Source organism: Hibiscus syriacus, unplaced genomic scaffold (genome assembly GCF_006381635.1).
Source record: "Hibiscus syriacus cultivar Baekdansim isolate YM2019G1 unplaced genomic scaffold, ASM638163v2 tig00111098_pilon, whole genome shotgun sequence".
In the NCBI taxonomy this organism is placed as follows: domain Eukaryota; kingdom Viridiplantae; phylum Streptophyta; class Magnoliopsida; order Malvales; family Malvaceae; genus Hibiscus; species Hibiscus syriacus.
Genome location: NW_024062983.1, coordinates 985,303 through 1,007,452, shown reverse-complemented (window position 1 = coordinate 1,007,452; position 22,150 = coordinate 985,303). Strand labels below are relative to the sequence as shown.

Below are 22,150 nucleotides of genomic sequence, written 5' to 3'. Positions count from 1 at the left end.
TTGGTATGTTCCCGTGATAAAATAATGCGCCTCCAATAGCATTGCTTGTCCACAAACTCCATCCTCTTCTTTGAAACCAGCACCACCCAGTCATCCTTTTTTATTTTTCAATTATTTTTAATCAGTTGTTGACATGAATCTGAAATGCAGAAAGAACATGAAATTTGGCAAGATGCTACATTTTATTCATATCAGTTCTCATGCAATTCCATTGGATATCCAATAACAAAACAAAGAACTCGTAGCCGATACCTCAATACAGGACCAAAAGAAGATAAAAAAAAAAAAAAGTCTTTTGAGAGATTCATATAAGTACAACTTTAAAAACAAAAGGAATTCCCTACGACGGAAGGAACTCAAACGCAAACAGCTTAGAAGCCTTTGGGTTTGTGGGCAATGAAACTGATGCACTGCACTTGACGGACGTTGTCGAATCCGATGATTCTAACGAAAGAATTGGGGTATTCCTTCTTGCACTCCTCCAGCTCCGTCAACACCTGAGATGAATTGGTGCATCCGAACATGGGGAGCTTCCACATGGTCCAGTAGCGTCCGTCGTAGTACCCCGGTGACCTGTGGTTCTCACGGTACGGGAATCCGTGCTGCACACATCACAACATAAATATGTAAGAAGAAAAGATGGGAGGTAGATGGTTGATGTAGTGGAATAGTTTATAGAGATTTTAGAGCTTGAAAATACCTCTAATTCGAATTCCAAGCAAGGAATCCACTTAGATCGGAGAAGGTAGTCTATTTCCTTAGCCAATTCCTCGGTAGTAAGATCGGGGAGGTATGAGAGAGTCTCAAACTTCTTCTTTCCAAGTGGAGGCCACACCTATACTCCCAAAAATTTGATTCAATTCATGTAATGTCTATTCTAATTTAAGTGGTAATTAGCATAAGCCACATAGTGTGACCAAGTACCTGCATGCATTGCACTCTGCCACCGTTGCTTGCAATGGAAGTAATGTCGTTGTTGGCCTTTCTAGTGACTGGGAAAGCGGAGGCAGACTTGAGGCCGGTGAAGGGGGCGACCATGTTGGCCTGAGCCGGGGAGGAGCGGTTGACGGTGGCAATGGTTGCCGATGAGATCATTGAGGAAGACATTGCAGATACTGCTTGCTAGTAGTATATGCTAGAGTTGTACAAAAGTCTCAGGAATTCCTTAGGAGTGTTATTGCCACTGCTGCAGTAGCCTTTATATAGCGATAAAATTTGGCTCCCATTTCCTGAGGTCACGAAATGATGAGATGGACTTGGGAGAAAAGGTGACCACTGGATTCAAAATCTGATAACATTACAACATAACGACCGCAAGAGATGGAAAAAAGTTTTGAACGGTAAACCTTATCTTTGGCAACCTGCCACGTGGAAGAAGCACAATGATCTTATCTCATCTCATCCAATGGGATCCCAGAATGAGTGATCTCTTCTTTTGGATTCAAATAAAAATCGGTACGGTCCCATTTGGAGGTTTGCCCTTGGAACAAACGTATGACCATACCTTGTTTGCTTGGCCATCCTCTCCTTTTATGTTTTACTGCCCTTATCTTCAAATCTAGTAACTTTGGTAATGAAGTGTTACCTATGTCATGTGATTTTACAGGGATGACATTGTTAGAATGAGAAGACAATACTTTTAAGCCATAATTTGATAGGGATGTAATTTCTAACACACTTTTATAGGGATGAAATTGAAGAAGAAAACCAAGATATTCTTTTGGAATCTAGTACAGGTGATTTATCATAAGAGCCTTGAACAGATGTTTAATCATGGAGAAATGATTAGTTTTGAGGAGAACGGGTGGTATCTGCAATTAATGCCAAAGTTGCTGCTCTGGCAATCCTTCTTCACATACAATAATGAGATGATTGGAGTCCATATCTTTTCTCATCATTATTAACTGCAACTAAAATATCAAACCTTCTTTTAGAATTCCAATTTCAGAGAGAATGCCATGAAGAACCCAGCTGATATGAACAAACAACAGTGAACCTTTTGATAAATGAAATGCATTTTATGGTCAAATTATATTATTGAGAAAATGCATCAGTAAAATAATATTTTATTATCACTGAAAATATATATCAACAAGATGGTAGATGAAGGTGATGACATACCAATCTTGGACCTCAAACTCAAATAATCAGCCGCATAAGTGATGCTAAAATATCTCCTTTTTCATTCCTTATCGTACCTTTCCTATGTACAGCTATTCCACCATTGAAGATTCGAAGTAATGATCCATGTCTCCAAAATTCCTTAACATGTAGGAATGCATTATTAATATCCAGTTGGCAATGCATTATTAGTAACGCCAAAGTTATATTTCAACTTAATCATTACACCGTTACATTATTGCAAACTTATGGTCTGCTTTTAGGTAATTTTATCAAATATATAAATTGTCTGGCTTAATGGATCATTTGATGAACTTGAAGCATCGAGCTCTCAGGTAGAATATCTTGATGAGTGATCGAATTTGTATATATTTTATTGATAACTATTTTTTGTTGTTGAATTGATATAAGGGTTATATTCTGTTTTGATTTATTTTTGTGATGTAACTTTTTTTCTAGAACCAGCAGTAGGGTGAATTCTACAATTTTTATTTTCTAGAATCGTAGCTGGAGCCATGGGTATTACCTGGGGCACGACAAATTCCGAAGCGGTAGAATTTGACGATCCAGTCAATAGCAGCTTCTAGAAGACAGTCCAGTCAGCATATTCTAAAAGGTAGAAGGACGAAATTATCAAATAAAATTCAAGTTTAAATTTCGAAATAAATACTTTGGATAAATTTTTGGATTATTATTAGGATATTTTATTTTGAATATTTCTTTTATTCCTAGGATATTTTATCTCTTATAAATTCTCCAAGCTATAAAACCCCCCTAAGGTAAAGCAGCTTGAGAATGTACTTTTTGATTTATTAAATTCTCTCGGGGTTATTTTATAAAAGTTCTTTTCTATCTTTCATATTTTATTTTTACTTTATTTTTATTTTTTTTTTTCAAAATTCTATGTATGATCTCAATCATGCTTAGCTAAACTTTCATTTAGTCAAAGGCTTTTGCGATGATTCAATTTCTATTGTGAAAATTGAAAAACACTTAATATTTTTATATAACATTCTTGATTTTTTTGAAAATTTGGATTAGCAATAGGCCATTCATTTTATAATCTCAACACCTTCACTTCAAAAAGTCAGCATTGATTTGAGTAGTGTTTTTATTTACAGTTTGGGAGTCGGATCGATTGGTCGTAGTTCAACTTCCTATGAACAAACTTAGTGACGGTCCGCTAAGGTGAATCGAGAAAGGGTTCGATTCTCAGTGAGACACCATAATTCGAGTCGAGCTTTTCCAGCACTTAAAGTTGTATTGGTGTTAACGGTGATAGTCATGGTTAGCCCAATAAGGATTGAATTCTAGAGATAAACTTGAGAATATCGGTTTATCGGAGAGAAAAGTTAGTCGCAAGAATTAGACTTTGTAGACTGTAATCAACGTGTATTCGAAAGTAAAATATGTTTTTGATGAGCAATTGGGAATTGACGCTAAGAGAAGCTAGAGGCTATTTTCATCTCATCTATTCTTTCCTAAATTTATTTTATTTCATTTTACTATTTATTTTCGATTTTTACTCTCTTAATTAAAACCCAATTTTACTATTTTTTGTTAAATCAAGATCATAACATATCAACATTATCAACTTTCTTAGTCCTACGAATTGATCCTTTTTTTTTATACTATTCTTATTTATTTATTTGATAAATAAAAATTAATTTATTTGACAATTCCGATAATTGTAAAATATGTTATGTGTTGAACATTATGACTCAATAAATCAATGTATATTATGGTCGTCAACAGGCTTTCCATTCTTCCTCATGGTTTGGATCTTTGGGCCACTGATTGCTTTCTTGTGCTCCCTCGCTATGGTCCATGTACTTTACAACCTTCCCTTTGTATTTGGGTTTAACAGGCTGCTAGCCTTGAGGAAGCATGATCAGCTCAGTGGATGTAGGGACCGTGTTGAGTCAGAGTCACTGTAACCGTCATCATTATTATCGCATATATTTTAGTTTTAGTAACATAAGATGTATACAAGATTTTATATTAGAAGATTAATTTTAAAAATTTTAAAATTAAAAATATATTATCAATAAAAATTTAAATTATATAAAAAAATTTAATTTTTTATTAAGCTAAGATGATTACAAAGTAGTATATATTTAAATTCTCTCAATCATTTGACAATGAACGTTTAATCACCCTACTATAGTTACTGATATTCGAACCCGTGACATCTAAAAATAATAATGATTCCTCTAATCATTTTATTAATAATTTAATGATTAATTATATATTTTATCATTTTTGTATTTATTTTTTTGATAAAATTATTTTTATGTTTATAAGTTCATAGTAATACTTCAATTTGAATGGTCATAATAAACGACTATCGTAAAATTTATTAATTTCATACATTATGAATGTTTAAGTCATTTTTATAATAATTTAATTAATTTTAATAAGTAAACATATTTTTATTTTAAAAAATAAATTATTTTAAAATAAAATGTTTTACTTATTCATAATCATATGTATACGTCCTGCCTTAAAATTACTTTGTATTTTTTGCCAAGCACGGACCAAAGAAAACAGGTGTCACTCTCAACTCACGTTATAATTAAAACATCACTTATAACAAGCGTTTAAATAAAACAATTTCCTTAATCCACTATATTAGAAGATAAGCACGAGCTTGTAGTTCTTTTCCCACATTCAAAACCGTTGGCTGATGGGAGGTTCATAGCGCGCCCACGGTCCCATCCTCCCAATCCCGGAAACCAGCCACCGGTTTTCGCTTAAAAGCGGTTTTGAACTAACACCAACTTCCCGAAAACCAGGAGCCTTTTTTAATTTTATTTTATGATTTTCCTTTAACTAAAAAAAATTCCGCCAAGGTAGAGCCCATCATATCACTCCGTCCGACAGATTATATGTGGCGATTCGACAGCACTCTCGCACTTAACGTGCCACCCACGCGCTGCTCTCTTCCTTTCTCCATATTTGAGCTTTCTCTAAATAAATATAACAATTATAATATTTTTGTCATCAAAAAATTAAATAGTAAAAATAAAATTATATAAGTAATGAATTAAAAAAATATATAAATATATATTATTATTAAAAATAAAAGATAAATCTTATTAATATATAATGATAAAATTATGACAACACATTGATAATTAATTTTTTAACTAAATAATTGATTTTATTCTAACCCAAACGCGATATATTTGAAAAAAATATTATAAAAATAAATAAAAATATTTATAAATTTGTAAAATTAAAAAGAATATTAAATGATATAAAAATTCAAATATATATAGTATAATTTTAAGAATTTGAAAATGAAAAAAAGAGTGAAAGAATGAATATAGAGAAATAAAAAGAATTGATGGCTAACCTTCCTACACGACCTTGCTTCCTATTGTTAACAAGACATCCCAAAAAACTTAGTTAGGGATGCAAGAGTGAGTTACACTCGTGTGAAGTGAAAGTGGTGAAGAACCGAAGTGTCGTAGAATATTTATTACTAGTTTGTTTTGGTTTATAGCGTGGCTCCTTGAATGTTGAAAAGTTGAAACCATGATTTTGGAAGTAAAAACAACTGCTGCATCCCCTGAACCCTGAAAACCAAGCGGCCACCGCCTACTGCTTTTTTGTTTTTTTTATTTATAATTTTTTCTTCTTCGTTCTTCCCTTAAATACTCATACTGCTCTAGATTCTTATCCTCCTGTTTCCCATCTTATTTTCTCGTACACAAATCCAGACATCAAATTTTCTGATTTGATATCGATTTCAAATCTTTTCTCTTGCCTTGTGTGTTTCTCAAAACGTTTTCAAAATGCGAATGAGTTGCAATGGATGCCGGGTCCTGCGCAAAGGCTGTAGCGAAAACTGCAGCATTAGGCCTTGTTTGCAGTGGATCAAAAGCCCTGAATCCCAAGCAAACGCCACTGTTTTTCTTGCCAAGTTTTACGGCCGTGCTGGCCTCTTGAATCTCATCAACGCCGGCACCGAACACCTCCGTCCTGGTCAGTACTCTTAAATATTTTTAGATTATGGAAAATATGATGTGTGGACTAACGGTTTGTTCTTTTAATCTTCAGGGATTTTTAGGTCGTTATTATACGAGGCTTGTGGGCGGATTGTGAACCCCATTTATGGTTCAGTGGGATTGTTGTGGTCTGGGAATTGGCAGCTTTGTCAAGCCGCCGTCGAAGCAGTGCTGAAAGGATCTCCGATCACACCTATTGCTTCGGAAGATGCGGTGGATGGTCAAGGGCCGCCTCTTAAAGCATTCGACGTTCGTCATATTTCTGTAGAAGACAACTTCGCGGCCTCCAACAATGTTGATCGTGTAAAGAGTCGTTGCCGAGTCAAGAGAAGCGTGAAGCGGAAGGTGGACAAGAAAGCGATAAAGGAAGAGAGCCGAAACGCAGAAGCCAAATCCGAACCGCTTTACTGTAGTGACGAGGGAAACCGATCGACGAGCCACGAGTCTTCGCTGAGCCATCAGTCCGAGTTGGCGGTTATGGATGGGGAATGTAAAGAAACCGAGAGCATGATCTCGGAGGAAACGGCGCTGGCGTCGCGGCTGTTTCCGGAGGAGCCGGAGTTCGGAGGTAAGGTTTCCAACGAGGAATGTGGAGACGTTAGGCTGGAGTTGACGTTGGGAATTCGACCGGGCGCGTGTGACGTGGTGGTGCCGGTGAAGAAACGGAAATTGGAGGCATATGACACGTGTGAGAATAATCGCACGTGTATAGTTGAGTTGGGGCTTTCTTATCCGGCTTAAAAGAAATCTTCTGGTCCTGTTTTGGCGGCTCGGTTTCGGGCCTTTTTTTAAAAAAAAATCTTTTACATAGAAGAGGGAAAAATGTGAGGTGTAGAAATGTGGGATTACATGAATAGAAATTGTACATTTATTAAAGGGTAAGTTTTTAATATCTAAATTATCAAGATAATTTATGGTTTGTTTTAGTATTGAAATTCTATTTTTTTATTTAAAGTTCTAATTTTTTAAAAATCATACATTATGTTTATTTTTTATTTATATTAGTATTTTATTATTAAATTAAAAAATTAACCGATAAATTTTAGTAAGGATGGATCGAGGAACGGGTGGGATAGTCGTCCCTAAAAATTTAAAATTACTATATATTTTAATTTTTTTTATGTATTTTCTATTAAAAATCTATTGTGGCCTCTCGAAATTTTAAAAATTCAAGTTCATCCCCTAAGTTTAAGTTTGTTCGTCTAATATAAAATTATATGCCTGTCTTTCGGTTCACGACATTACATCCATCGGTAGATGAATGTGAATTTTTCAACCTATACCTTTTTTGGATACTCTGAACGCGATTCTAACTTTCATTTCACCGAAAAATACTTTAATCTCTCTAAATTGAATATGGACTTTTCGATTTCTTTACCTTCGATCTCTATCGTTAACTGTCATATAGATTTGAACTATATTGACTGACTCGTCTTTCTCTCGTGATCCACCATTTGAATAGATCATCCGTCCACTGGAGTATGTCTTGTAAATCTATCTATTAAATATTTAATAGCTAATGTACTAAAATGAAACAAAATACGAATGTTGCGTATAGTTTACCCTTTATTAAATAGGTTAATCTACAGTCGCCCCCCATTTCATTCAGACATGAGTCTAGCTATGAGGCAAAGGGATAGTAAGATAACCCTATTTCAAGTACTCGATACATTCCTGATACAGGGACGACACAAAAATAATTGGGATATGTATCAGGGAATATCATGGTGACGGATATGTCTAAATGAACACGGAACCATTTGATGCTTACTTGATGACATTTCAAGGAGGATATATAACTATCACATAAGTCCCCATAAGTAATTTTAACATTTTTCATTGAAAAATTAAAAAAAGTCCCGCACAAAACCTTATTTTCATCATTCATAGGTTTATTGGCATCCTTGATTTGGCATCGTTTCAAGTACACAGCTTTTTTGTATGCTAACATCTTTGCAGTTTTTAAGAGCAGAATCAAGTTGATGTTTTATTTTCTAATAAGTTCATACATTCAAGTAGTGTACTATTTATCTTTGAACAGATATTACCATGTACTTATCCTATATTATATTAAAAAAAAGAATTCATAGATTCTATTTGCACATATTATATATCAAGTTGATGGTTTTGTTTTTTTTTCTCTAAAAAAATGTTTATTTTTTTAAAATATTCTATCTCTATATTTTATGATTTTTACATCTATTTATAATTTTAAATTTTTTATATACCGTACCATTATCATCTTCGTATCTTGTAATTTTAAAATTTATTGTTTTCCATCCCGTATCTGTATCACTGCCGTATAGGAATATAGCGCCCAAAACAAAATCGAAGCTAAAACCCCAAACCCAATTACCTATAGGGATGGGCAAATAATCTGTATCTAACCCGATCCAATCTGATATGGTCAGATTTTTTAATTTAAAATTCTGGTTCAGGTCGGGTCGGTAAAAAATAACTGACCCGACTCGACCTAGAATAATTAATATATGTTATCAATATATTTACAAAAATGTCATTATATATATGTCATGTAGGGTTATTTTTTTATCTCTTATCCCTTCAGCCGTTTCAATCTCTCTTCTCACCCTTCCTTATTTCCCCGTTTAATTCTCTCTTTTTACCATTTCCTTACTTCTTCCGGCCTCCTAACTTTTTTTCTTTTCCTTTTCTTTTGTATTTTCATTTTCAAAATCAAGGTGATCTGTAGGTTGAGGATCTGGAAAATCATGATGTTACAATGAATCCTAATGAAAGAGTTGTTGTTCATCTACGTGCTATCAGAGATCATCTAAATCCCATTTTGGATGATTTGAACTCTGTTATTATAGCTCTCGAGATTCAGATAGCATAATTTGAGTTAAAGCTTGTTATGTTCAATATGTTGAACTCGATATGACAATTTGGAGGCATGCCGAATGAAGATGCAAGGTAACATATTAGAGCTTTCTTGGAAGTTTGCGACTCTTTTAGATAGCAAATAGTACAATGTAGATGTATTAAAGCTCAAGCTATTTCCCTACTCCTTGTATGGAAGAACACGAGCATGGTTAAGTGGTGTTCCATATGGTTCAATGGAATCATGAGAAGACTTGTGTAAGAGTTTCTTGTTACGTTACAACCTACCAAACATGAATACTCAACTAAGGAATGACATCGCATGCTTTCCCCAAGCGGATGATGAATCCATGTACAAATATTGGGATTGATATAAGGGGTTGTTGTGCAAGTGTACAAATCATGGGTTTCAAGATTGGACATAAGTGGCTATGTTTTATAATGGTGTTAATGGCCATACAAGAATGATGCTTGATGCTTCAACAAATAGAACTTTGTTGGATAAATCTCTGAAGAGGCCTTCGATATCTTATATAGAATCACGAATAATGATTATCAATTCCTTTCTTCAAGGCTTGGAATAGAAATGAGACCTCAAGGAACTTTTAAATTAGATACTTATGATTCTGTTTCAGCTCAGTTGTCCACTATCACCAATATGCTGAAGAATTTGCAACGCAAAAATGAAGTAAAGAAGGCCAAGGTTGCGAGTTTTTCTTGTGTTCTATGTTGTGGTAACCATTATATAAGAGCTTTCGAGAGATAACCTTTATCTTTATTTGATGCTTGATATCGAGAGTGTAACACCCCCAACCTGTACTCGATGTGGATACGAGTCCGCAGTGTCACGGTGACTTTTTAAACTTTGACTCTTAAAGAAAATCAAGGAAATTTTAAACTTTCATTCAAATAAAAGTTGTTAACTTACACAAGTTGACCAGAATAATACAAAATCAATAAGAGCATTCGTAATTAAAAAATTATTTACATGCCAACTCACTAGATACAATAAAACACATACTTTGTCAATTACTTCTGATCTGATCTTCTAGTAGTGATGTTGTCCTTGCAACTCCTAACTCTGATCTTCTTCTTGTTTCTTGGTACCTACGTTTAAACCATTTACACGATAAGTCATAGACTTAGTGAGGCATAAATAAATATATAACGATACATTCATGAACATGCACTACTATCAATCAATCATAACATTACAATATACATGTATCTACTAAACTATAACATATATGACTTTGATATGCATATATGACTTTGATATGCATATATGAACTTTAACTTCACATAAGAGTTTTCAATCAATTTATCTTTGGATGCCCATGTACATTATTGAGAACAGGAGGTACGTGTGTACATTGAGGTTGTGCACGAATACAATCACCACAGCTCGAATAAATTGCCACTATGGGCACCAAAAATTTATCTCGGATGACCACTGATAATCCCTCAACTCTTGGCATGCCAATTATACCTACAACTCTCATATCATATAACATGGGCTTAATTATAAGTATCTGTCACATTTCAAATCACTTATATATTTCTCATATAAACTCATCATATGCACATATATGATCCTTTGATGATATCATTCATCACATATAGTGTTATATTAAAGCATGGATGAATTATGCATGTAATAACTATAACCTTAATATATATATATATATATATATATATATGCATGTACATGAATTTGAAATCATGAATTCAACTATAAGAGATAGACTTATCGCAAGTCTTATCTCCATACAACTTTATTTAGGATATGCACTCACCTTAGCCTTGCTTGAATTGAGTCGATTCTAATTCTTTGATTGTTCTGGAATAGAATTACGTTAAATATCTACATAATTATACATTGATACATATCAGTATTCCAAATGGCATACTCTAATCTTTCATTTCTTAAATTAAAAGAAACGCTAATTTTATTTCTTGTTTAAAATAGGTATCAGTACCCTCTATAAGGTATTGGTACATTCCTTAACTGAGGTATCGATACCCTGCCTAGGTATTGATACCCCTATTACATTCTGTAAATTATTCATTTCAAGGGGGTATCAATACCATCCTTAGGGTATTGGTACCCTTTGAATGCCTTTCTAAATTTACTCTTGAGGTATCGGTACCTGTTGAATGGTACTGATACCCCTTGCCCATAAATCACTTTTTTAGCCTGAAAGTTTACTCAATTAAGCTCAAATGCTTTATATTTCACCCTCTTACATATACTTAACTTACATACACATGCTTAAACCCATTAATACTCATCTAATACATCCTTAACTTCAAAATCCAATCATCTACATAGAATTCAAGAATAACACCAAATTTGTAACATGTTCTAATTCCAATTCTAACACTTCATATTTCTTAGTTAGGTTGATGACAAGTTAAATTTAACTTCCAATTCTAATTATAAACTCTATTCCAAGTTTTTACTAAAGAACTCAACATTTTTAATCCCTCCTAACTCCATCATCCTTTGATTTTAAGATAACTTAAGCTTTCTTTAAGCTTAATTATCATCTAATGATCATAAACCAACCTTAAATTCAACAAGAAATTAATTAACCAGAAAACTCACCTTTGTTTTTGGGGCCTTCACGTACAAAGAAGAAAGGAGAAAAAGAGAACTCTGGAAACTGGAACTTTGTCTCTTCTTCACCTCCACGAGTACCTAATATAAACCCATCAAAATTTAATTATTTCTTACCCAAAAGACTATTTTGTCTTTCAATTACTTCTTCTTTGCAATTCAATCATATACCAAATTTATAATATAAATCCTTAAACTATTTAATTATTCTACTGTAGTCACCAAATTCTGAAGTTTTACAATTTAGTCACTAACCCGATATTGGGGATGTTACAAATCTCCCCTTAAGAAAATTCGTCCTTGAATTTTCATTACTCAAAGAGATTGGGGTACTGATTCCTCTTGTACTCTTCACGCTCTCACGTTGCTTCATCTACCTTATGATTCCTCCACAAGACTTTTACCAATGAGATAGTCTTGTTCCTTAATTGCTTAATCTCATGAGCTAAAATTTATACCGGTTCTTCCTCATAAGTCAAGTCTGATTGAACCTCTATTTCTTCTGGCATCACAATATGGGAGGGATCGTATCTATACTTTCGAAGCATTGAGACATGAAAGACATTGTGGATCTTCTCCATTTCAAGTGGAAAAACTAGTTGATATGCCACTGATCCCACTCTCTTAGCGATTTCATAAGGTCCAATGAACCTGTGATTAAGTTTTCCCTTACGTCCAAACCTTAAAACTTTCTTCCAAGGAGATACTTTTAGAAACATTTTGTCTTCAATTTGATATTCTATCTCCTTCCTCTTTAGAGCCACATATGATTTTTGTCGATTAAATGTTGCTTTGAGATTACTCTGAATTACTTGGACTTTTTCTTCCACTTCCTGAATTAACTCATGACCGAGGACTTCTATATCTTTAAGCTCGAACCAATTCAAGGGCGTACGACATCTTCTTCCATAAAGAGCTTCATAGGGAGCCATTTTGATGATTGATTGATAACTATTATTGTAAGCAAATTCGGCAAGTGACAAATACATTTCCCACGATCCCTTGAATTCTATTACACAAGCTCTCAACATATCCTCTAGAATTTGGATGGTTCGCTCATACTGCCCATCTATCTGAGGATGAAATATTGTGTTGAAGTTCAGTCGAGTGCCTAATGCTCCATGCAAAGTCTTTCAGAATCTCGAAGTAAAGAGAGTGTCTCGATATGAAACTATGGAAACAGGTACATCATGCAATCGTATAATCTCCCTGACATACAACTCGGCATATTTATCCATGGATAAATCAGCTCATACTGGAATAAAATGGGCTGACTTAGTCAATCTATCTACGATCACCCAGATTAAATCTCTTTTGTTCAGAGTTAAAGGTAACCCTGTCACAAAATCCATTGTTTCGTTCTCACATTTCCACTGAGGAATCAACATTGGTTGTAACAGTCCTGACGGAACTTGATGCTCAGCTTTGACTTGTTGGCAAGTCAAACACTTAGATACAAATTTTGTAATATTCCTCTTCATTCCAGGCCACCAATATCGACTCTTGAGGTTCATATACATTTTGTTCCTTCCAAGATGCATCGTCAACGGACTATAATGAACTTCTGATAATAATTCCTTCTTTAACTCATCATTATCTTGAATCACCAATCTCCATCGGTAATACAAGTTCCCATCAGACTTGATCTCATAATCTTTTATATCCTCGTTCTTTACTTGTTGCAGTTTCTTTAGATATTTTTCATCTTTGCAATTCCTTAATTCGATCTAGACATGATGGCTTGAGAGTCAATTCCACACAGATCGCACCATCTCTATTTAATGATAGTCTGGTATCCAAAGCTCGCAAGGCTGCAAACGTCTTTCGACTTAATGCATCCAATAGTACATTTGCTTTTCCCGGATGAAAATCAATCACCACATCGTAATCTTTTAGAAATTCCACCCATATTCTCTGTCTTAAATTCAATTCTTTCTCACTCATCAAGTATTTTAAACTCTTATGATCAGTATATAAGTAGCAACGTTCACCATACAAGTAGTGACACCAAATCTTAAGAGCGAACACTGCTGTATCCATCTCCAGATCGTGCGTTGGGTAATTATTCTCATGGGGTTTTAATTGCCTCGAAGCATAGGCCACCACCTTGCCTTCTTACATTAACACACATCCCAAACCATTATGGGATGCATCACTATAAACTACAAAGTTATTGTCAGATTCGGGTTGAACTAATATTGAAGCTTCTGTTAAAATCTTCTTTAACCTTTCAAAACTATCTTGATATTCTGGGGTCCAAACAAATTTTACCTCTTTCCTCAACAATTTAGTTAGGGGTAAAACTATCATCGAAAAGTTCTTAACGAACCTTCAATAATAACCGATAAGTCCTAGAAAACTACGAACTTCCGACACATTCTTTAAAATTTCGCACTCCAAAATGGTTTTTATCTTTTGAGGATTCACTCGAATTCCTTCTGTAGAAATTACATGCCCAAGGAATATCACTTCGATTAACCAGAATTCATATTTAGAGAGTTTAACATATAACTTCTTATCTCGCAAAATCTGTAAAAATATCTTTAAGTACGAACTATGCTCTTCTTTTGACTTCGAATACACCAAAATATCATCATTGAAAACCACTGTGAACTGGTCCAAATAGGGTTGGAATATCCTATTCACGAGATCTATGAAACAATCGATGCATTCGTAACTCTAAACGTGTAATATCCCAAAATCGAGGTTAGTGACTAAATTAAAAAATTCTAAAATTTAGTGACCAATCTCAGAAAAGATTAAAAGTTTAGGGATTTAAATAAAAAATGTTGATGTTGGATTTAATAACAAAGTTTGAAAGTAATAAGGGTAAAATGGTATTTTCTAAGGAAGGATTTTATTTCTCTCTTTATATAGGAGAGCAACACGTGGTAATAAATAGAAAGGAAAGAAAATTTTGGAGCTTGTTTTATCTTCTTCCTCTTCTCTTCTCGTAAGCTCCATGGCAAAGGTAAGTTGGTTCCAAGTTGATTAATTCTTTTGTTTTAAAGTTGGTTTTGATTCTTAGAGTGATAGAAAAGATTAAGGAAAGCTTAAGATGGATTAAAACTCAAAGATTATCAAGTTATGAGAGATTGAAAATAAGAGGTTTCAAATTGAAATCTTGAAAAAGAGTTAGTAATTGAAGTTGGAGGTTAAATTTGACTTGTAAAAGGGTTAATTAAGAAGTTAGAGGTGATAGAATTGAATTAAGAACACATGGAAAATTTGATGAAATTCTTTGATTCAATAATTATAGTGAATTATGAGGGATAATAAAGTGTTATAATGTTATAAGAAGGTTTACATGTGTATAGATAAGTTTTATGGTATAAGGAGGGGTTAATAAGTAGAATTTGATGACAAAGTAAGAATTTTCGGGCTCAAAATGTAATTTATGTATCAATGTATGATTATATAGATATCGAACACGAATAAGTTCTGGAACGATTATCAAGTTAAGATTCGATCGAAAGAGAGGAAATCATAAAAGTGGATTGGAACTTAGTGAGGCCAAGGTGAGTGCAATTTTAATTGTACTTATATTATTGAACGAACATCAGCTTGCAATGAGCCAGTGACAGAGTTACTATGGTAAGAAGTAACTTCTAAAATGTTATGTGATTATTATGTGTGCATTAGTACATAGAAATGGATGTATGTTCTTATAGGTTACATGATATGATATGCGAGTTTACATGAACAAATGAGAAATGATATAAGCCATATGAAATGATCTATGTGAATACATACACGTGTGATATATGTGATATTAATATAAGTAATTATAGGAATATGTAATATAAGTGTTATATGAAATGTGACTATATGATATGAATGTGATATGTGAACATAAGTGACTAATTGACATGAGCTATGTGACTATATGAAAGCAATAACATGTGACATGAAATACATGATAAGAAGAAAAGATACTCTGTAAGGATATTACATGATATAAAATAAAAGAGTTATGAGTCACATGCATATGTGATATATGTTTACACATACATATGGTATGTGACAGAAGAGAAAGAAATATATGATCATATAAAATGTTATAAAGAGCTATGTGAAAAAATAAGTGATATGAAATGTATAAATGATAATGCCCATATTATATGATATGAGAGCTAGGGGTATAGTTGGCATGCCAAGAGTCGAGGGTTTACCCATGTTCTACGGAACATATGAACATAATTACCTACGTCTTTCGAGACATATGGACAATATACATCTGTTCTAAGGAACATATGGACAGTTTACCTAGGTTTCTCGGGACCTATGGACAGTTGCCAAGGTTCTTTATGACCTTTGGATAGGTTTTTTGGGACATTTATACGAGCTGTGGTGACAACATAGTGGTGCACAACCTCAATGTACTCACATATCTTAAGTTCTCAAAACTATACATGGGATAATACATAGACTTTAAAGAGAGTAAATAAATCAATTGATATGATACGATGTGTGTTCGGTTGTGAACTGATATATGTGTACCATGATGTATATAGAAATGTTTAATATATGTTTATATGATAAAAAGAATTAGTGACATGTATACATGGGCTAATAAGAGATAACATTGAATACAATGTATGTGATATATATATATGTGTGTGTGTTTTGTGATATGAATTATATGATATGATATGATATATGTGTGTTAGTGATTATTGTATATGTTATAAGATATATGATATGAACATAATGGATCATATAAACAAGAGAATAGAAATATGAATGATAATAATATGATAATGATAGGAAAGAAGATAATTATATGCATGTGCGGATTTGATATATGAATGGATATATGTTTGGGTATGATGTGATAGCAATAATTGTTCATGCATGATTACAAGTTATAGTTTACATTATATGTTTATTGCCTCACTAACTTATAGACTTAGCGTGTAATTGTTTCACACGTAGGTTACAGAAACGAGAAGAAGAGTAAAGAGCAATGTGGAGCAAGACAGGTCAGTTCTCCTTACTGAAGGTCAGATCAGAAGAGAGGTGAATAATATGTATTTTAATATATAAAGTTATAGTTGGCATGTACTCAAAAGAATATAGTGTATAACTCTGAATAGTTCTGTAAACGTTTTGAATAAGTTATATGTTATAATTTTTTTTAAATTACTCACTATTTTATACAAGTAAATGTTTTAAAAAGTCAATGTGACACCTCAAACTCGGATCCGGGTCGGATACGGGTTGAGGGTGTTACAAAACGGCATCACAATAAACTCATAGTGATCATGCCTCGTTCTAAATACCATCTTTGGAATATCTTTTTCTTGAATCTTCAACTGATGATATCCCAACCGTAAATCAAATTTTGAGAACACTGAAGCTCCCTTTAACTGATCAAACAAATCATCAATTCGAGGAAAGGGATACTTATTCTTGATGGTCACTTTATTGAGCTGCCTATAATCAATGCAGAGACATATTGAACTATCTTTCTTCTTGACAAACAAAACTGAAGCTCCCCATGGTGAAACACTTGGTCTAATAAACCCTTTGTCCAACATTTCTTGTAATTAAATCTTTAATTCTTGCAACTCCTTTGGGGCCATTCGGTATAGTGTCATTGCAATAGGCACTGTTCCCAACATTATCTCAATCTGAAATTCTACCTCTATGTCTGGAGGTAACCCTGATGACTCTTTAGGAAATACATCGGGGAACTCTCTGACTATGGTAATTTCTTCAATCACCTTCTCTTTGACTCCAACATCTAGCATATTAGCAATGAACCCCTGACATCCCTGTAGAAGTAACTTTTTTACCGATATCACTGAGATTACATTTGCTAATGGATTCCATCATTCACTAAATAAAATGACTTCTACACCTTCTAGACTTCTCAACGTTACTCTTTTCAGTCTACAACCAATATTAGCGTGATAACGATATAACCAATCCATTCTAGTATTACCTCGAATTCATCAAAAGGTAATTCCATCAGATTAGCAAGGAATTCAATTCTCTGAACCTGTATGGGACACCCTCGACACACCATATTTACTCAAGCACTCTGCCCTAGCAGATTCGTCACTATCACATCATTGCATGTAGTTTTCAAATGAATGTTCAATTCCCTTACTAACTTACTACTAATGTAAGAATAGGTAGACCCTAAATCAATCAATACTAAAACACTCTTGCTATACAATTGAAAGATACCTTCTATTATCTCCGGGTCATCTTGATTCTCATTGGTCTTGAGGTTATACACTCGAGAAGTAGAGCGTATCTCCTGTTGAGCAGAGGACTCTGACTGACTTATTCCTCTGCCTCTACCTCTTTCTCTTTGAGTCATAGAAGCAGACCTCTCTGGCTGCGCAGACTCACTGACTATCATGGGACAATCTCGAACAAAATGCTTGGTATCTCCATATTTAAAGCATGCTCCAGAAATCATTCTGCATATCCTCGATTGATTCCTCCAACAATGTGAACATTGTCTGAATTGGCCTTGGTTAAATCTCCCAGCTCCAGATCCCGCTGACTGAGTTTGTCTGCCTCTCATCAGATTCGATTCTCTAGCGGAGGATGCCACTAACTCTGATCTAGCCTGGGGTCGAGAACCAACATCTCTGTCCCTTTTTTATGGTACATAATTCGAAGAAGCACCCGTTATTTTCAATGTCTGAGCTCTTGAATCTCCAAACCTCTCATTCTGAGCTCTTTCCAAAGCTTTGGTATGGTTCACCACCTCTTGAAACGAGGACAAGTTCAACACAATCAACATTTCTTTCAATCTTGGACGCAAACCTTCCACGAACCAATCACAAGCATCTTTCTCTGTTGGAATAAGCTCGACAGTGAAGTGACTCAACTTGTTAAATTCACACTCGTATTCATACACGGTGCAATTCCATTGCTTCAAATTCATAAACTCTTGCTTCATTTGTCAGATGAACTGAACTCCTATATATTTATGCTTGAATTCCTCTGAAAACAAGGACTAAGTTACTTGATCACCAGACATCCTCAATGTAACGTTAGTCCACCAAATTCTCGCTTGCCCTCAGAGCAAGGAGACTACTCCATCCAGCTTCTCAGCATCAGAACAATGAAGTCCCTCAAGTATAACTTTCACATCATTGAGCTAAAGGTCTGCAGTAATAAGATATTCTTCAGCTTCACCTCTAAACTCTGGAGCTCCTAAACCCTTGAACTCATTCGCAATATTCATTCTCATAGTTGAAGTAATAGGAGGTTGGAAACGCGTCAATACAACATCCAACGTCCTAAAGAACACATCTTGATTACTCATATGCACTCCAGAATGTGTCTGTTCTTCACCTCACCTTGCCTGGCCAGGATAGGTGAATTACTGCTTTTAGTGGGCTTATCGTCTCCTGCTTCACTTCTAGAACTATCATGTCTGGACATCTAATAAGACATAACCATATCATTCTATTAGCAAAACAACATACTCACTATTTTATCAGATCATAAGTTCTCACTTATACGTTGGCATGTACACATTTAAAGACACTTTAGACTCTGATTTATGCCTAGAATTGGCTAAACCATAACTTTGATACCATTAAATGTAATACCCTCAACCCGTACCCGACCTGGATACGAGTATGCATCGTCACATTAACATTTTAAACTTTGACTATTAAAGAAAATCAAAGAAATTTTAAACTTTCATTAAAATAAAAGCTGTTAACTTACACAAGTTGACCAGAATAATACAAAATCGATCAGAGCATTCGTAATTCACAAATTATTTATATGCCAACTCACTAGATACAACAAAACACATACTTTGTCAATTACTTCTGATCTGATCTTTCAGTAGTGATGTTGTCCTTGCAACTTCTTACTCTGATCTTCTTCTTGTTTCTTGGTACCTATGTATAAACCACTTACACGCTAAATCACAAACTTAGTGAGGCATAAATGAATATATAACGATACATTCATGAACATCCACTACTATCAATCAATCATAACATTGCAATATACATGTATATACTAAACTATAACATATATGATTTTGATATGCATATATGAACTTTTGACTTCACACAAGAGTTTTCAATCAATTTATCTTTGGATGCCCATGTACATTATTGAGAACAGGAGGTACGTGAGTACATTAAGGTTGTGCACGAATGCTGTCACCACAGCTCGAATAAATTCCCACTAGGGGCACTAAAAATTTGTCCCGAATGACCACTGATAATCCCTTAACTCTTGATATGCCAATTATACCTACAACTCTCATATCATATAACATGGGCTTAATTATGAGTATCTGTCACATTTCAAATCACTTATATATTTCTCATATAAACTCATCACATGCACATATATGATCCTTTGATGATATCATTCATCACATATAGTGTTATATTAAAGCATGGATGAATTATGCATGTAATCACTATAACCTTATATATATATATATATGCATGTACATGAATTTGAAATCATGAATTCAACTATAAGAGATAGACTTATCGCAAGCCTTATCTTCATACAACTCTATTTAGGATATGCACTCACCTTAGCCTTGCTTGAATTGAGTCGATTCTAATTCTTTGATTGTTCTGGAATAGAATTACGTTCAATATCTACATAATTATACATTGATACATATCAGTATTCCAAATGACATACTCTAATATTTCATTTTTTAAATTAAAGAAAAGGCTAATTTCATTTCTTGTTTAAAGTAGGTATCGATACCCTCTATAGGGTATCGATACATTCCTTAATTGAGGTATTGGTACCCTGCCTAGGTATCGATACCCCTATTATATTATATAAATTATTTGTTTCAAGGGGGTATCGATACCATTCTTAGGGTATCAGTACCCTTTGAATGTCTTCCTAAATTTACTCTTGAGGTATCGATACCTATTGAATGGGTACCGATACCCCTTGCCCAGAAATCACTTCTTTAGCCTGAAAAAATACTCAATTCAGCTCAAATGCTTCATATTTCACCCCTTACATATACTTAACTTACATACACATGCTTAAACCCATTAATACTCATCTAATACATCATTAACTTCAAAATCCAATCATCAACATAGAAATCAAGAATCACACCAAATTTGTAACATGTTCTAATTCCAATTCTAACACTTAATACTTCTTAGTTAGGTTGATGACAAGTCAAATTTAACTTCCAATTCTAATTATGAACTCTATTCCAAGTTTTCATTCAAGAACTCCTAATCTTTAATCCCTCCTAACTCCATCATCCTTTGATTTTAAGATAACTTAGCTTTCTTTAAGCTTAATTATCATCTAATGATCATAAACCAACCTTAAATTCAAAAAAAAATAACTAACCAGAAAACTTACCTTTGTTTTTAGGGCCTTCACGCACAAAGAAGAAAGGAGAATAATAGAACTCTGGAAACTGGAACTTTGCCTCTTCTTCACCTCCATGTGCACCTAATATAAACCCATCAAAATTTAATTATTCCTTACCCAAAAGACTATTTTGTCATACAATTACTTCTTCTTTGCAATTAAATCCTATACCAAATTTATAATATAAATCCTTGAACTATTCAATTATTCTACTTTTGTCACCAAATTCTAAAATTTTACAATTTAGTCACTAACCCGGTATTGAGAATGTTACAGAGAGAGTTAAACTTAGATCTATGTGAACAATTGGGTAAATATGTTAAGTAAAACCCTAACCTACCTTAGAGATAAGGAGCAAGTTTCAATGACTAAAAAGAGTAGAGCTTAAACGATAGTATTTTGCTAGGATTTATGCTAAGAGATATCACTTTAGTATTATTCTGTCAGGTTTCTTTGTAGAGATAGTTTAAAAACACCTTAGAAAACTCTGTCAAGCATTGTGTAAACTGGAAATTGTTGATATTCATTAAGGTTAAGACATAGGATTCCAGGATAAACCTAGCTGCTTATCCTTATTAACATTTTCTTTATTGTGACTTATGAGGTCAAATCGTGTTATTTATTTCTGTATCATTTCTCAACTTACAGTTTTGTTACAATATTTCTTATTTAATCTTTGCTTCAACAATTTATTATAGTTGACACTTACCTCAACCATCACATTTATTTGTTCATATCACCCTCATTTAGTTTGTTTTTTATTCTAAGTGCATATATTTACTCGAAATCCCTCCAATCTTCTTGGGAACGATACTCACTCGCTCTTTATTACTTGTGCGACCGTGTATACTTGCATAAATTGCGTATCAAATTTAGCACCCTATCACAAGCAATAGTGAGATTAAGGGGGAAGTGGGTACGTGAAATCAGATAAAATAAATAGGGTTTTAGCTTTTGATTTAAAAAATGATAAAATGTCAGTTTAGGTCATCATCTTTTTTTTCTTATCAAACTCATCCCAAAACCTAACACTTGGGCCAAAACCTAACACTTGGGCCAAAACCAGCCCTAACCCAACTTAATTAGATCCTCATTATTCTAATAAGTCCTTTTGGGCTCTATTTATGGGTCTCGGGTCAACCTAAACTACTAACCTGAGATTTGGGGTATTACACTCATCAAAGACCAAACATAAGCA

General features: G+C 33.9%; 2 protein-coding genes across 2 annotated transcripts; one reads left to right on the top strand and one right to left on the bottom strand.

Annotated features, from left to right (window-relative positions):
• Positions 1 to 309: 309 nt before the first annotated feature.
• LOC120153126 (ribulose bisphosphate carboxylase small chain, chloroplastic) lies at positions 310 to 1,178 on the bottom strand. The gene is made up of 3 exons (XM_039165122.1): positions 925 to 1,178; positions 701 to 835; positions 310 to 602 (listed from the first exon to the last, which is right to left on the bottom strand). The coding sequence occupies exons 1-3, from the start codon at positions 1,105 to 1,107 to the stop codon at positions 372 to 374; spliced, it is 549 nt and encodes a 182-aa protein (XP_039021053.1). The 5' UTR covers positions 1,108 to 1,178; the 3' UTR covers positions 310 to 371.
• A 4,604-nt stretch (positions 1,179 to 5,782) lies between these two features.
• Positions 5,783 to 7,060, top strand: LOC120153125 (LOB domain-containing protein 40-like). Its single transcript, XM_039165121.1, has 2 exons — positions 5,783 to 6,111; positions 6,187 to 7,060. Exons 1-2 carry the CDS (start codon positions 5,922 to 5,924, stop codon positions 6,873 to 6,875), a joined length of 879 nt encoding a protein of 292 aa, XP_039021052.1. The 5' UTR covers positions 5,783 to 5,921; the 3' UTR covers positions 6,876 to 7,060.
• The last annotated feature ends 15,090 nt before the right edge of the window (positions 7,061 to 22,150 follow it).